The 15911-nt window shown below is 52.8% G+C and overlaps 1 protein-coding gene across 6 annotated transcripts in view; it reads right to left on the bottom strand.

Moving 5' to 3' along the window:
* The window catches only part of TLN1 (talin 1), a 35423-nt gene that overhangs the window by 16290 nt on the left and 3222 nt on the right, over positions 1-15911 (bottom strand). For 2 of the 6 annotated variants that reach the window (XM_085566344.1, XM_085566347.1), the window contains exons 2-25: positions 12736-12899; positions 10429-10526; positions 10065-10194; positions 9682-9834; positions 9247-9389; positions 8721-8848; positions 8171-8231; positions 7794-7898; positions 7318-7473; positions 6977-7078; positions 6690-6766; positions 6349-6529; positions 5564-5677; positions 5144-5252; positions 4749-4957; positions 4533-4631; positions 4291-4341; positions 2415-2582; positions 1852-2146; positions 1589-1755; positions 1103-1231; positions 683-796; positions 353-466; positions 57-191 (exon numbers count right to left, since the gene is read on the bottom strand). In XM_085566344.1, coding sequence (XP_085422470.1) covers positions 57-191; positions 353-466; positions 683-796; positions 1103-1231; positions 1589-1755; positions 1852-2146; positions 2415-2582; positions 4291-4341; positions 4533-4631; positions 4749-4957; positions 5144-5252; positions 5564-5677; positions 6349-6529; positions 6690-6766; positions 6977-7078; positions 7318-7473; positions 7794-7898; positions 8171-8231; positions 8721-8848; positions 9247-9389; positions 9682-9834; positions 10065-10194; positions 10429-10526; positions 12736-12865 — 3168 coding nt within the window. In that variant the 5' untranslated portion in view covers positions 12866-12899. Of the gene's footprint in view, positions 1-56; positions 192-352; positions 467-682; positions 797-1102; positions 1232-1588; positions 1756-1851; positions 2147-2414; positions 2583-4290; positions 4342-4532; positions 4632-4748; positions 4958-5143; positions 5253-5563; positions 5678-6348; positions 6530-6689; positions 6767-6976; positions 7079-7317; positions 7474-7793; positions 7899-8170; positions 8232-8720; positions 8849-9246; positions 9390-9681; positions 9835-10064; positions 10195-10428; positions 10527-12735; positions 12900-12983; positions 13120-13151; position 15911 lie in introns of those variants that run through there. The other 4 variants (XM_085566348.1, XM_085566345.1, XM_085566346.1 and 1 more) reach the window with 4 other exon arrangements.

Genomic DNA, 15911 nt, shown 5'->3' with positions numbered 1-15911 from the left:
TCCCCAGTGCTCTCCACAGCTGGTGTCTCACTGCAGGATGTGACTCAGCCTCTCACCTTCTGGGCTGCTGTGCGGAGCTCAGCCAGAGCTGCAGCCAAGTTCTTGGCACACTGGCTGAGTTGCATAGCAGAGGCTTGGTCCGTTATGGTGGGGACAGTGGCCTTGGCTGCAGCTACCATCTTCCCACCAGGCTGTTGGGCCAGAAAAAAAAGCAGTGAGAAGGAGATAAAAATGCAGCATCTCAGCTGCCTGTGTGCAGACAATCTCCCAGTGTCTTAAAAGGGACAGGCACAGGCACAGTAGAAAAGCTGTAATGCTAGAACTGGCATGGGAGACTGGGCAGCATGGGTACCTGCAGGAAGTTCTGGCTGGCAGCAATGAGAGCCAGCTGGGCACTGGGGCTGTCCGGCTGGGACTGGCTTCCTCGCACTCCTTGCACCAGCATTGGGATCTGCTCTGCCACCACCTGCCAGAGAATAGGATCAATGAAGAGGATCAGTCAGAAGGACATGGATTCAACCCAGGACCAGTGATCAAAAGACCAGCTCCTACAGGACCTAAGGGAGTGCCTTAGGATCCAGTCTGACCACTGTGGCAGAGCAGAAGGCATCAGCATGGCCGATGGGAGATGAGACACGGAGAGAGAGTACAGGGGATGCCAGGATCAGGCCCAGACCCTTACCTTACAGCTCTGCACCAGCTGCTGCTGAGCAGCAGGGTTCTTGTTGGAGGAGGAGGCATGCTGTGCGGCAGCGATGGTCTGCGTGGCCGACGCGGCAGCCTGCTTGGCTGCATGCTGGCACAGGGAGGCACAGGTTAACACTGACAGTTTGTATTGAGCCCCACTGCCATGACCAGGGCCCAGATCCCCCAAACAACTTCTCTTGTACACTTCTCTCCTGTGGCACCCAAGCATCCCCAGCACCCCAAAACAACACAGTGCACACAAGGGAAGGGAGATCTCTCTGTGAGGCAGCATGGACACTGTACTTGAAAAGAACGTTACCCCTCTGGAAAGAGGAGTCGTATGGGGGCTCCTGGACAGGCCTTGCTCACTGACTGTGCTTGCTTGCCCTTTGCAGACCCTTGCCCAGCATCTCACCTCCAGCTTGTGCACAAGCTTCTTCTTGATGGCATTCTGTGCTGCAGCATTGGTTGCCATACGGAGCCCTTCTGCTGCCTCACGCAGCCGCTGCTGCTGCTCCTCACTGTCCGGGTGGGCTGCAGCTCCCTGGAGAAAACAGAAAACCCAACACATCTCTCAGGGACCATGGACCCTTTTCCTCCTGAAGCAGGATGTCTGCTCTGGCCTCTACAAGACAGCCCTGTTTATGGTACTTGGGAGATGTTCACAGCCTCTCTGGAAAAGTCCAGCAGCAGGGGCAATAACACCTCCTCTGCTACCACCCACAGCTTCCTGAAGCTCCTTCCCAGGAGAAGCCCATGCCACAGGTCCCTGGCTCAATGCAAGACCTTGTTCTTGAACTGCTGCTCAACCAGGGGCTGTTCATCTCTACCCAGCACTGAGCCAATAGCATTGGACGGGACTGGGGCCAAAGCCAGCATCCACCCTTCCCCACACACTGACCTTTGCAGCCTCCACCATCTTGGCAGTGGCATCAGCTAGGATCTTGGCTGCACTCAGAAGCTTGCGTGAATTCTCCAGGTCTGTCTCTCCCTCAGCATCAGCTTTGATGGCATTTACAAGGTCAGAGGTGGCCTGGGCCAGAATACGAGCCTGACGCACCATTTCCCCTGGAACAGTATGGAAGTGTGGCCTGTTAGCAAGTCCCAAGAGCTCTCTAATACCTCCCTATCCATTGTGCTTTACTCTGGGTGTCTCACTCTCACCTGCATCGCCCATGGAGCTGAATATATTCTCAGTGACATTGAGGATGGTGTCAGTGGCCTGGTCATAGCGTCCAATGGGCTGCCCACCCAAGGCATGCTGCTTGATATGTTGCAGCAGGTTGTTGAGGGCCTGGGTGACAGCTGTGGCTGCCACCCCTACCTGCTTCAGGAGCTGGTCATCACTGGTGGCTGCCTTAGAGGCCTCCACACAGCCCTCAGCCGATTTGGCCACCAACTTGCCAGCCTCGATCAGCTGCTCCTGGCAAACTGGGGAGCTGATTGTAGGAGCCACAACCTGGAAGGGAGAACAAAGGCTGGGCAGCAAGCATGGTATGTTCCATGGAGGAGCTACCCCAAACTTCTGCTCCTCCAAAGAGGATTGTCATTGCTGGGGCACAGTGTCAGGACCTCCAACAAGAGGCAGCCCACACTTCCTGTGCCAGATTCCCAATGTCCTGCCTTAGCACACTTGGTCCTGGTACACATAGGACCGCTGCAAAGCTGCCCCCCAGCCAGGTGAATCTCAAAGCCCTGATGAGGCAAGGGTTAACCTTGCTGCTTACCTTGGTGCAGGCCACCAGCTGGGAGGTGGAGAGGGCACACTGGGTGGCTGCTGCGATCACCTGTGTCTGCAGTGCAGCGTCCTCCGTTTTCTGAGCCACATTCTTGGCTTTGAGCACCAGTGCAGCGGCAGCATTGGCTACTGCCTTTGCCAGCTGCATAAGCATGTCCTGGGAGGGGACAGAAAGGGTCAGAAAGGCAGCCATGGCAGTGGGAGCAGCTGCAGCCATCTGCAGGGTTCTCATGAAATATTCAGATGAGATATGTGAGCCCTTGGGGCCCTTTCATCCACTCTGTCCCAGCACCTGCAGCACTGAATACCTGGAAAGGCTGGCAACACTTTGACCCCATCTCCACTGTGTTCTACACCTGGCAGTGAAGCTGTAGCCTGGCCCTGAGCTGCAGCCTGCACTGCCAGCAACACCACCCACAGGAGCTGGGGCAATGCTCAGCATCACTACAATGCCCATTCCCCAGGCAACCACCTGTCCCCAGTTGTACCACAGCAAGAACCTACTGCAAGGCACTGCTGGTACTTACTGGATTTGATTTGGTTTGCAAATATTTGAACACAGTGGAAAGATGCCAAACCCTTCCAGCCAAGCAGCAGGCACAAGCCAACCATGGCACACCCACACCATGGGCAGCTGCCAGCAAGAGGCAAGTGGGAGATGTTCCCATGCTGGTCACCTGTATTTTAGGTATGCCAGCAATTTTTATTTTGAATTCTAACTTGTTGGCTGACAAGCTAGAATACATCTTTGCTTTTATATCTGAAGCTGTAAGAGAGGTGTGACAAGGCAACCAGCTTCCTCTCTCCTCAGTGGCAGGTACACAACAGATGCCAGGAGGCAACAGGCAGGGACCAGCACACAGTGAACTGCTTTCTTGTAGGTCACCATGACAGCACACTGCAGCCTTCAGAATTAGCCCCTATGGCACACTGCTGGTGAAAACTGGTAGCACCATCCCTAAATAGCAAAAGCCCTGGTAGGCAGGGCAGGGCTCTATGCCTACTGTAGCTGCCAACCTCCTTCTGTGTGTGTGATCACAGCAAGAAGCCCTGCACACCACAACAAGTAAGACTCTGGCCACCAAACCAGACCAGTTACAGCATCCCCTCGCCTCCTGCAAGCCAAGACTACTCCAACTACAATCCATCACCTTTTGCGACAGGAGGAAAGACTGGAGAGTGCATGCATCCAATTCAAGAGTCCCCAGACCACTGCATCTGAGCCCATCAGAGGAAGTTCGTACACTCGGGTCTGACAACTGTGAGGCAGAACATCCTGCTGCTTGACTGCAAATTGTCTTCCAGGTCCTAAATCTGATATTTGGGGATATTATATTCTGGAACTGCTGCATGGCCAAACATGGCTTACTGCCCTGCTCCTAGCTTTCTGCTCCCCTTAGAGAGGCTCCTTAAGGCCTCTCTACTCAGTTGAATCTGTGCAGCTGCCATGAACAGAAATCCCTACTTTCTGGAGTATTTTGGTCTACAATATGTCTGGATTGTCCTCCCCAGGACAGTGCTACCTCCTTTGTGCTGGCAGGAGCAATAATGGGAAAGCAAGCCAGTTGGCAGTCAGCTCATCTAAAATTGTAAACTGCCACACAAGGCTCCACCCATACTGGGTCTCTGATGGGGGCAGGCAGCCAGCTCCCAACAGGCAGGGCTGAGGTGGCTGCAAGGGGTGATCTCCAGAGCAGCACTTGTTCCAGCAGCAACCCGAGAGTATGGACTTCAGAGATACAACCATCAGAAAAGCAGAATTTTCCAAGAACCCTTCTCCAAAGATTTCAGATTATAGTTCCCAGAGGAGCCCCCTTCACACTGGAGATGGCAGGGACCACCAAGCCAAACCAGGCCTGTTTTACCGTCTTTGGTTCAGAGGAAGGCAGGATCCAAGCACACTGGTTTTCTGGGATCTACATAGAATCCACAAGATAAGAGGTATTATATCACTCTAGAGACAGAGATGGGCAATGGTCTGTCCCCTCTGTCACAAAGTCACCATTGAGAACCGGTGAATGTTCACCCCGGACTCCGCCTGTGAGGTCCTGTGCAAAGGCCCAGTTTTACGGAATGGGTGTCCTTGATTGCTTCTGGGTGCACTCACCTGGAACCGGGGGTCAGTGTCACTCTCCCCTATCTGCTGCAGCAGCTCCCCACTGGTTTGCCCCACCAGGCCAGCAGCCTGCAGGAGATTCTGGCGAGGCTGCAAGAAACAAGGCAAAACCAACACAAGGCTCATGAGGAAGCCTTAAAACTTCACTCAGTGGTTTCCCTTGGCTTCCCTCTTCTTCTCGGTCCCACAGCCCCTCCAGCTCCCCACCTCAGCACTGGCAGGCTGTGCTGTTTTCAGCAGGTCTGAGACGGCGCTTGCCAGGTTCTTGGCTGCCTGCAGAAGCTGCCGCCCGTTCCCTCCCTCATCCTCCATCAGCGCAGCCAGCAGCTTCACACCCTTTGACATCTCCGTCAGGTTGGAAGAGATGGTGGTGACGGCACAGCCCACGGCAGTGTAGTCTGTGTCTGCTGGATCCCCTGCACAGGGAAGAGAATGGGATGGGATGAGATGGGATGTGCTCCAAGTGATGCTATAAGAGCATCCCCACACCTGTCACTGATGTGGTTTTTCTTTCAGGGAGCAGAAGGAGTCTTTCAGCCAGACAAGAGAGACCAAGCATTTTACTGAACTGGGGCATCTCTCTACTCCAACTCTCCATATACCTGCAGTGAGGTTGACGACTGAGGCCGTGCCAGCAGTTATGGCATCCACTTGGGAGTGGATCTCATGCTTCGACTCATCCATCTTGTTTTTGCGCCAAGCTTTTGATGCCTGAATGGGGAGAATAGGATCAGAAGATGGTGGTAGAAGTGGTGGGCAGATGCACACATGCTCACACAGAGAAATGCGAGGATATAAAGAGTGGGAAGACCTGTAACCACCCAAATTCTCTAGTCTGCCCTAACCAAACAACATGACCAAGAGTCCCCTCCATGTCTGGCCAGAGTGGGATACAACTCCATCTCTTTTGAGGCAGCAGGTCTTCCAGGAGCTGCTAACATTTTTGGGAAAGTGGCCAACCTCACCCAGTACAGCTTCCAGCAAGGGCCACCCCCAGCAGCCCACCTTCACCCAGCACTCACAGCATCCTGCCCAAGAGGTGGCAAGGTCTCAAAGTCATCCAGAGTGGCCTGGGCTGCATGCACAGCCTGCATGCTGGAGTTGATAGTGCCAGTCAGGGCTTGCTGGGCTGAGGTCTGCAACACAGAGACAGAATGAGTGAAATATGTCAAAAGTTTGGAATCCAGGATTACATATTTGCCTCAAATGCTCCCCAGCAATGTGCTGCTAATGCACCACTCTAGGTAGGTCTCCACAAAGTGGGGTGCATTTTGCAAAAAAGGAGACGCCCCTCTGCAACTCCCACTGGAAAATGCCTCATGCCACTGTGGTTACAACTAAGTCTCACAGTTAAGCAACTCTTGGGGAGTGGGGAGAAGATGCTGTGAGATCCCATGAGACTTTTACAGCAACTGCCCACACCAGGCTGCACGGAGCAAAAGAAATTGGCCTCCTCATGGCCTTTTCCAACTGCTTCTTCAGTTGCACAGGAGATGGGGGCACCAAAACATGGCACTGGGTTCTGCTGCAAACCACAGACCTAGTGGGGCTGTCCAGTCACAACCTGAAATGAGAGGCTGCAGTCCCTAGCCAGATTAAAACACTGGGGCATAGCTCAAGTTTGCAGAGAAGATGCAGGAGGACGCTGGCTCAGCCAGGCCAGCAAGCACACAAAGCCAGTGGCACAAAGCTCCTGCTCTTCACAGCAAGACAATGCTTGGTCATGGATTCAAACAGATTGGTTTACACAAGCCTGACAGTCACCTCTCAGAGTTTGTGCCCTATGGTGAGCACAAAAAAAGCTTACCAGGGGAGGCATGTGCCCTCGGTGCATCTGGCCACTGGTGATTTGCAGCTGAGGCTGTGGCATTGTGCCCACCTGGAAGTTTTCTGGCCCTCCAGCCCCTGTCCGCATGATGGCTGGCAGGGCTACTGAGCCCAGCTCTGCCTTGCCTACATGGTTAAACTGCTGTTGCACAACTGTTGACCTGAAATGGGGAGAAATACCAAGTAAAGGAATGCCTACAGCACTGGCACCAGGCTCTGTGGGCATGACAGCTCTTCCTCCTTGCTGTCCTGCAAGCTTTGCTGGAGCACATTCTCCATTCAACTCCTGTTTGGCAGCTGCCGTGCTCCTGGAAGACTTACTTCTTTGGAGACACAGAGTCTTCCAGCATAGTGGACTCCTCATCACCCTCCAGTCCAAAGTGATCTTTGCTCTTTTTCTGCAAAGGGAAAGATAAAATGCTAACCCCAAGCCCTCCCCTCCTCCTGCAGCCTAGACACCATACCAGGGTCACAGGCTCCCCCTGCCCTGCCTCCAGCTTTCCCAGCAGTACCATCTGCCAATGGCTGTTTGGAGGCAACTGGAAGGCACATTCTGTACGGCTCTCTGGAGAGCGACTACTGTAGTGCCCTATTCAACAGATCCTCACCTTTTTGAGGATGATATCGATGTAGCCAGCAATCAGCTGGGCAATCTGTTCCCCTTCCGTTGTCTGCACTGAGTAGTAACCATCCTGGTAATCTCCAAAATCCTGCAACAGCAGGGCACAGGGTAGCACTGGAGCAGGGCATCGGCAGCCATCCTGAGCCCCTCAGCTATGCACTAAGCATCCGAGCACCAGCCTTCAAAGCAAGTGCTGGGAGAGGCACCAGAGGAGGGCAAGGCTGTGCCACCATGGAGCACCAGCCGAGAGAGGGGCTGGAGTGAGAGCAGCCCCCCTGCAGGAGTGCCAGCGGGAAGGAGGCATGGGAGACCAGTGCTGGTCCCTACCAGGGTGAAGCTCTTGGGTGAGGCTGCCCAGCGCTTAATGTTGGTGAGACTCCATTCCTGAATCACTTCCTTGGTCTTCTCGTCCACACGCATCACACACTCCTTGGTGATCCCCAGCAGCCGTGGCACCAGCTTGTTCTTCCCCTTCATCTTCTCCTGTAGGCCATAACAGAAGGTCTGTGGGCTACCCCCAGGATGGATCCGCTGAGGCAGGGTTATCTGAGGTCTGCCATAGCTACCAAAACACCTACAAGGCCACACTTTCTAGTGGTGACAATTACCACATGCAGCTTGACAATGAGAAAAAGCATGAACCAAGGGTTAGGAAGGCAATGCACAGGGAAATGCAACAGGAAAATGCAAAATAAACTGGAGCAGCATAGGTTGAGGGGAAGCAGCTGGAGATGCAACAGATGGATGCTGAAGAAGCAGAATTTTGGTGAGTCTGAAGTGGGACATTGGGGCTGCTGCTCTACCTTCACCAAGAAGAAGGAGACCCCGTAGGTCTTGAGGGAACGGGCAAGTTTCACATAGCGAACTTTGGCTTCGATCTCACTCATGTTCCCACAGCTCTTGTGTGCCTGCAACAGCAAAGACAGAACATTGCACCAGCTCCACAGTCCTGCCTTGACACCATTGCACAGCCCTTCCGGGCTCTCCCCACCCCACCAGCATCCCCTGCACCAGCTCTGATCTCTGAGACCTCAGAAGCTGCCTTGTCTGCCCACCTACAGTTCCTGCTCCCATTTCTCACACACCAGACTGGTGTGTGCTGCCTGCTCAGATAGGAGTGCCCCAACTTTTAGTGAGGAGGAATAAAAAGTCCAGATCTCAACCTCCCCACTGCACATACCATGAAGATCTTGCGTTCTCCTTTCTGCTTGATGTACTCCTTGGGCAGGAAATCCTTGAGCCTGCCAACAGACAGCCAAGTGAGTTGCTAGCAGCAGAGCCCAAAGCCAGTTTCTGTCTTCGACTATGAACAAGTCCAACCCAAAGCCACAGACAAGCCCCTGCCAGGGCAAAAGCTGAAGTTTTTGGAAGCAGTGACAATGTGGGAGAGATTACTACAGCTATGAAAGCTGTCCTTGGAATTGCCCAAGTTAAGAGTGGGGTAAAGGTGCTGCTAATGCAGCCCTTTGTGTGGCATCAAGGCAGGCCAGGGGGTGGGCTAGGGCCATCCCCACAGCAGCTGACTGCATGTCCCTATAGGCCTGCCAGAGGGAGCAGGATGGGGGGCTGGCACCCCTCATAGCTGGTGTGAATCCCTAACTGTGGGAATTAGAGGGGTTGCACCAGAGGCACCCAAACCCCCAGAGCCCCACAAGGCACTGTGGCACTGGGTGCTGCCAAGCTGCCTCAGTGGCCTCAAGACAAGCCCAGGAGCTCCTCTGGACACTTACTCCAGAAAGCCCGGCTTGTGCTTCTGCTCGTTGTATGGCCCAAACTGGATCTGACACTGGTGACCAGCAAACTCACAGGCTTTGTCAAATGAGACAGGGTGGGAACCATTCAGAATGTCGTCACGAGCCTGTTTGGGAACAGAAGACACCATCGTGGGCTGGGCAGCCATGCAGCCATGTCACTGTTCTCCTCCATATCAAGCATGAGATGTTTTACAGACTTAGAAGTGGCTCTGAAAAACAGGAGTATGTAGGACCAGGCTGTTCTCTACACACATCAAGCCTGGGAGAGGAACAGCAACAGGATTTCAGGATGTTCCTAGCAGACAGAACTGACATGGATTTCCTGGGGAGCTCTGGAGTATACAGAGGACAGGGCTGGCATTGTCAGTGTTGGCGCTTACCCAGGACATAACTGGGTATCCCAAAGTACCTCCCCATCATGGCTCCTGACAAAACCTTCAGTCATCAGCCTTGTCAGGGGCTGGGAGGAGGCAGTGGAACCAGGTGCTCTGGGAAGCTGTACCTGCACGTAGAGCAGGTTGAGCTGCACAGGATCTCTAGAGTCCACGTTCTGATCAGAATAGAAGAACTTGCGCCGCAGCAGTAGCGTTTCATTGTCATCGATGCCTTGTTCACGCAGGGTCCGGCCATGATCCAGCCAGTTCACTGCAGACAATGCCAGGGTGTGAGCAGGGACAGGGACCAAGACACAGCTGGTCCCAGCCCTGGGGCTGCTTAAGCCAAGTGGGGCTGCTTAAGCTGAGTGAGAAATTGATGTCTGCCTTATGCATCCCAGCTCTCACCTGTATGCCCTGGGCCCCCAGGCAGGAGATATTCTATGAAGTGTGGACACATGTTCTTTCATCCATACGTTTCTCTCCACACCCTCTTCCCCTCACAGGGGTCCTGCTCCCCTCCCAGAAGGCTGACCCCATTCCCAGCACATCCAGGCACCTACACTCATCATCTGTGTGCAATTTCTGCTTGAGCTTTTCCATCTTCTTCTCATCTCGCAGCAAAGTCTTGTCCTTCTTGAGAGTGCCAGTAACCTCTTCCTTCTTCTCTTCCATGATCTCCCGTACAAGTGAATACTCATCATAGTTGGTGATGCCTGCAGGACAGCAGAGAACCAAACTCAGAAGGACTGTTCTGTCAAATACAGAGCATAGATCAACACAGGGGTGCAGAGCAGTGTCCCCTCCCTAGAGTCACACACCCATCAGATATCCCTGCTGCCAGGCCATCTGCCACAGAGCTGCTGCTTCTCCCCCAGAAGCCTGTCAGATTCTGCCATTCTCTCCCCACCTCCCTTCTTCCCCCCTGTCGTGGTCCTCTCCTCACCAATCCGGGCACATATTGTCATGAGCATGTCCGTGACAGTTTTGGAGTCGTCCACCATCACTGTTTTCACTGTCCCATCCAGCATGCGGATCTTCAGGGGTCGTTGCTTCTTCTTATACTCCATGGTATCCTGCAGGCACAGCAGAGCACAGCTACCAGCAGTGGCACCAGTGCAGGGCACTCACATCCCACCGTTAGGCCAACAGCTCCCCCCTGCCTGGTGCAATACTGGGGGTGACAGAGCATGCTGCAGGGCACACTGCAAGGCAGCACAGCAGGCACCCACACTACCTCCATGCTGTGAGCGAGACATCCAACCACGGAGTGAAGGATGCAGCTGGAAGGATGTGGGAAGGATACATACCCCATTGCGAAGCATGTAGTAGTCCAGAGCCTTCCCAGCCTCCAGCCAGATTCCTTTCTTTGGGTCTTCATCCGAGAGGAAGAGCCCAAAATCATTGGCTGAAAAACAGGTACAGTCTCTGACAGAGTAGTCCTGAGCAGCAAAGGGCCACCATAATGCCACACTGTGCCCAGGGATATGCACTGGTGCAGTCCAGTGTGTGAAGCACAGAAGCCCTGTGAAGGCTGGAGCCCAAACCTAATGACAAACAAACAAAGCTGGCATGCAAGCTCTGAGGTTTTATCACAATTATCTAACGAAAGAATCATCTGCAGCATGTCTACACAACATTGAACTTTGAACTGACAGAGACAACAGAAGGAAGAGCTTGCAGTTGTGGCTGATAGCTCTCTGAAGTCTTCAGTGCAATGTGTAGTAATAGTGAAATTAAGATAGTAAAATGCTGGGGATAGCCAGGAAGGGTGCTGGGAGCTGATCCATAAAATCTAGGCAATCCACACTTTGGTGGCAGGGTCTGCATCTCCTCAGGACACAGTACAGTTTGAAAAGATACAGAAAGACAGCTTGAATGATGGAACCTTGGTGTGCGGACTAGAGGACGTGGGACTCACTTTTTTTCAGAAAAGGAGGCTGAACAAGGACAGGCTCAAGGCTTACAAAGTCTCAGAGGTGGTGAGTAAATATCATTGACCAAATCCTGCTCCCTCAGGATGAAGTACTTGGTAAAAGGGCTGCGGCTGGAGCCTGGGCAGTGGCTCCCCAGCTTAGATCCACAAGGACAGGCCTATTTTTATGTAGCAAGAGGCCAGGACCACGCCTGGCTTTGCCCTGGAAAGGTCCTTCTCCACCTCTGCAACAATCCTGTGCCGCAGGCTGTCTTGGTTGGCTGTTTATAACTCGTCATCTTGCTGGCAGCTATCTTTGGGGAGGGACAAATTCCTGAGCCGCCCTGTGCCTGCCTGCCTAGTGCTGCTGTTAGGATTCTACTAAACAGAGAGCAGAAAAATTATGAAAGCTTGCCATTTTATTTTTGAAGTAAAAATAGAACAACAAAAAACCAAATTGTTTTCAAAGCAAATTCCAAGAGGATAAATCCAAAGCACTGAAAACTGAGCAGCTTGCCCCAGATCCATGGGCTGGGTGGGGAGAGGCACTTCCTGAGACAGAGCAAAAGCAGAGCTGGAAACTTACACTGAAGCTCCCCAGCCCAAAGGTGACAAAAAAACAGGGCAGTTCAAAAAAGGTGCCCAAGTGCCTGTGTGTAAGGAGAGCAAAGAGAAGTAAAAGCTGCAAGGAACACACAGGAAAAGAAAGGCTGTGAGCAACTGAAAAGGAACGCAGGAATAAGAAGTTCCCTTTAAGGCCTTCCCCTTGCTGCTTTTTTTATAAACAGGCTGGCTCACACCCAGGAGCAGGAAATGCAATGCTCCTTCCAACACCACTATAGCCCTGCATATCCAAAGACATCCAGTCCCTTGCTGAAGCTGAAAGCCATAGTCTGTTGGACTGCTGACCAGCCGGGCATGGTGTGAGAAGGCATTTCCTTTCAACCTCAAGGAATGTGCTGCTTCCAGATTTCGCTGCACTCCCCCTCCTCTTCCCACGACTCTTGACCTCCACTTTGCTGTCTCTCTTCCATGGCACAGCAGCTTTTGGGGGTTGCAGGGACTCAGGAGAGCCCCTGAGACAGCATCCCAGAGCTCCAACCCCCCATCCATGATGGGGACAGGCCACACGCACATGGGTGTGAGTCACATAATGAGCTCATGAGCCATAGGCTAAATTGTGAGCCTAGGGGCAGCAAGAAAATACTCAAGCTGAGGCAGCCTAGATAGGTAATGGAGCTCCAGCACGGGTCTGACAGAGAGCTGCCAGTGGGAGACAGACCCAGTGGAGATTATATATATCTCAAAAAAGGAAAAATTAACTCAAATTGTTTATTAATGATTGCTATGACCACTGCAACTGTTTAAACCCACATAGCCCAAGCTATGCATGTAAGTAGGACAGAAGAGCAGAGACAGAAGGGGCAACAGACTCAAATTGCTTAAAGAATTATTTTACTTCCAAATGTGGTTTCCTAACTTTTAAACACACAAACGTTTTTCTGGGGTGTTGAGGAGGGAGTCTGAGAAACTCAGATCCTCACATCAACTGGGCAAGAGGACTTGGACCCTGCTCCCCCCACCCAGCCACTTCTCTGGGAGAGTGCCAGAGAAGGACAGAAAAGAAAACGGAGACAAGTGAAATGCCAGGAGCTAAGCCAAGGCAGCCCTGGCATGGTAGCCAGTCCCACCATGGACTTACACTGTCCTATCTGTGCCTCAGGCACCCGTTCACGGATCATCCGGCAGGCATCGTACACCATGGTGGATGGCTCAAACTGCATCGTCTTCACCACATTGCCGATGCTGATCTTCAGCGACAGGGCAACCATGGTGGCGGCTGGGCTGTCCCCACTCCTGCGTCACCTGCCGGAGGAGATAGACAGGTGAGCTCTGACTGCTGACCCCACCACTGTGGAGTGAGCTTGCTCCCTCCTCCTTCCACAGCACCTGAAACCCAGGATTCAGGTTCCAGTGGTAAGCAAAAGGCTGCAGCCCTGTGCTGGCGAGCCTGTGAGAGGGTTGAGAGGGTCCCCTTCCAGATCCCCTGGTTCCCGAGAGGTGTCCTCAGGTCCCCTTCCAGACCCTCGGACTTGAGACCAGCACTGGGACCCCTACCTCCTTGTCCTAAGGTCCTAAAGCAAATTTTACTTGCCTGTGGGAATGACAGCAGCTGGTACCCAACAGAGATACTGCCAGGCAGAGGAAGTGAGCATGAGGGAGCACACTAGATAAGCTGGAAAAGCATGATGGAAGGGGTTATAATTAAACCTGCCATGACACAGAAGCCACAAGAGGAAAACCAAGTTTTGACCCAGAGCTGGCAGGGCCCTGCCCCAGCTATCTGGACTTCTCATGTCACCAGCAGAGAGTGCCGAGCTGGCAGCCTGAGCACAGAGGGACACGAAAGCCTGAAGCTGCACAGGGAGGCAAGGTAAGGGCACCAGGCATTGAATTCACACATGAAATGGAATTACCTGGGAAAAGCACCACCCACAACCAAGGTGTCTTCATGAGATCAGGGTCTATGGCAGCAGATACCACACCAACCAAGACAATGCACAGGAGGGCAAGGGACCACCTGTGACAGGTCTCACTGCATGGGCATACAAGAGCCACACCATGCCATCTGTGAAAGGACTCAAGCAGGGTCCAGCTGGAAGGATCAGCTTCATTTAATAGAATCATAGAATCATCAGGGTTGGAAGAGCACCCAGCCTAACCACCCATGTAGCACTACCACATTAACCCCTAAATCACTAGATCATATCACCCAGTACCAGATCCAGATGCCTCTTAAACACCTCCAGGGATGGTGACTCCACCACCTCCCTGAGCAACTTATTCCAATGCCTCATCACCTTAACAGTGATTTTTTTTTTTTTTCCAATGGCTAATCTGTCTCAACTTAAGGCTATTTCCTCTTGTCCTCTCACTGCAGGCAAGGCAGAAGAGACTGGCCCTCATCCCACTACAATCTCCTTTCAGGTAGTTGCAGAGTTCAGGCTTAAAGGACTGCATAGAGCAGCTTCAGAGCAAGCACCCCTCAACAGAGCTCCAGAACACCAGCTTTAATAGCACCTAATCAGAACTGCAATATCTGTATTGTAGAGTAAAAGCTGAAAGAAGTAACAGAAATAAAAGGAGGTCGTACATAAATGCCCCACTTGCCTGATGCAGCTTGTAAGAGCTCTTCCCTCCAGATCTACCCACTGTGAAACAGCTTTCAGTGCTTTCCCAGGTTGCCAAATGCCTTGGGGTCCCTCCTAAGTCCTTTGCTCCTGCCCCGCTGCTCCATGCCCTTCTCAGAATTCCCTGTCTCTGTCTGGCCCCAACCCCATGCTCTCCAGCAGTGATATGCCTTTTCCACTCCCTGAGAGCCTGCTCATGCAGAGCAAGTCCCGTTCTGCTGATCCAGGTTGCCTTGTCCTTAAACTCCAGTGATGGGAGGATGCAAGAGCACTGGTGGGATGCACATCTGCTTATTCTCTTTTAGATTCATTTGCTCCTACCAGACTTCCTATTATGGCTGTCGGGGAAAGCTGATCTTGCATACTCAGCCTGGCCTGGGAAGGTTCTTGGGTAAAATGTGCTGGCAGCCTTCCTTGCAGTGCAGCAGCACTTGGTGACTGTGTGCATCCCTGCCCGGCACTGCCAGCTCCAGTCCCCTTGGGAGGGGTACACCAGCAGCAGTCTTCTCTCACAGACCTGAGCAGCCTAGGGGCAGGATCTCTGTCCAGTTTTGGCCAGGAGCAAGTCAGAGGGCAAGGAGCCCTGCTCCTGCAGAGCCATAGAGCCACGCTGGTGGTGCAGGGTGGGAGACAGGGACCAAGGAGTGTGCCGCCTCCGCCAGCACATGGAGCGGCTCCAGCTCTGCATTCCTGAGCTGTTCTGCAATGTTTCTGCGGAGGCCCGTGGCCCCCACTGTCTCCACTGCTGAGGAATGAAATGCACTTCAGCTCTGGAGCGAGGGAGCCCATCGGCAGAGGGAAGGATGTGGCACAGGCACCCGCCCGTGCCATTGCCATCTATCCGGAAGCACTAGCAAAGCCGTGGAGTTGAACAAACAAGGAACACCCTGTCATGGAAAGGGTTTTCCAAGTATTTTATATGCAGGGCGGGCTGCTGCGGTCACCAGGCCAACTTCTCTACATCTAAAAATATTCTCAAGTTAAGCATAAAGCTGCTTTCCATCCCTCTGCAGGAAAAGGAGAATATGCCACTGAGAAGACAAGGTCAGAGACCATGGAGGAAGGAGTGCAGGATGTCGGACAGTAGAGAGGAACTGAGAGGAGCCAGGACATCTGCCACTAGTTCTGCACCCTCCTCTTGCCCTCACAAAGCCACCCAAAACTAGGCACTGCACCAGAGGCACCCCTTAGCACACCCTTCACAGGGGTCACTGTGCTTCCCAAGACCCCACAAGAAGATGACTGCTTATGCCTTCCCACTCTCAAACACTTAAAAAAATTCGAGCTCAGCAGGGAAGATGCTGATGACATCAAGGAAAACCTCAGAGAAAAGGGAGACACTTCAATTTCCATATTCTATGGAAAAAGTTAAGGCTCTAGCAGCTGAACTTTGCTGACAGCACTGTCTAGAGCAGGAACATCCTCTGCTGCAAAAGGACACCTCCTTAAATTGGGGTGACATTTGTCAGCAAAGCGCGGCAACTAATCACACAAGGTTTGCAAATCTGCTGCCTGATGTGAGGGCATCAATGAAGGGCTCAGCCCCTACAGATGTTTCCCCTCCACGAACCTTGTGGAGAGAGAAAAGCTGAACTAGATGTAACAAATGAGACAGCGTGGGAGCCTGGCACTGCAAACCAGAGTAAAAAGGACAGTGAAACTCAAACTGACCCCTAGAAAGAAGAAA

This window comes from Lonchura striata, chromosome Z (genome assembly GCF_050655825.1).
Source record: "Lonchura striata isolate lonStrDom1 chromosome Z, ASM5065582v1, whole genome shotgun sequence".
NCBI lineage: Eukaryota > Metazoa > Chordata > Aves > Passeriformes > Estrildidae > Lonchura > Lonchura striata.
Note: the sequence above shows the minus strand (reverse complement) of the source record. Positions and strands in the feature narration are given on the sequence as shown.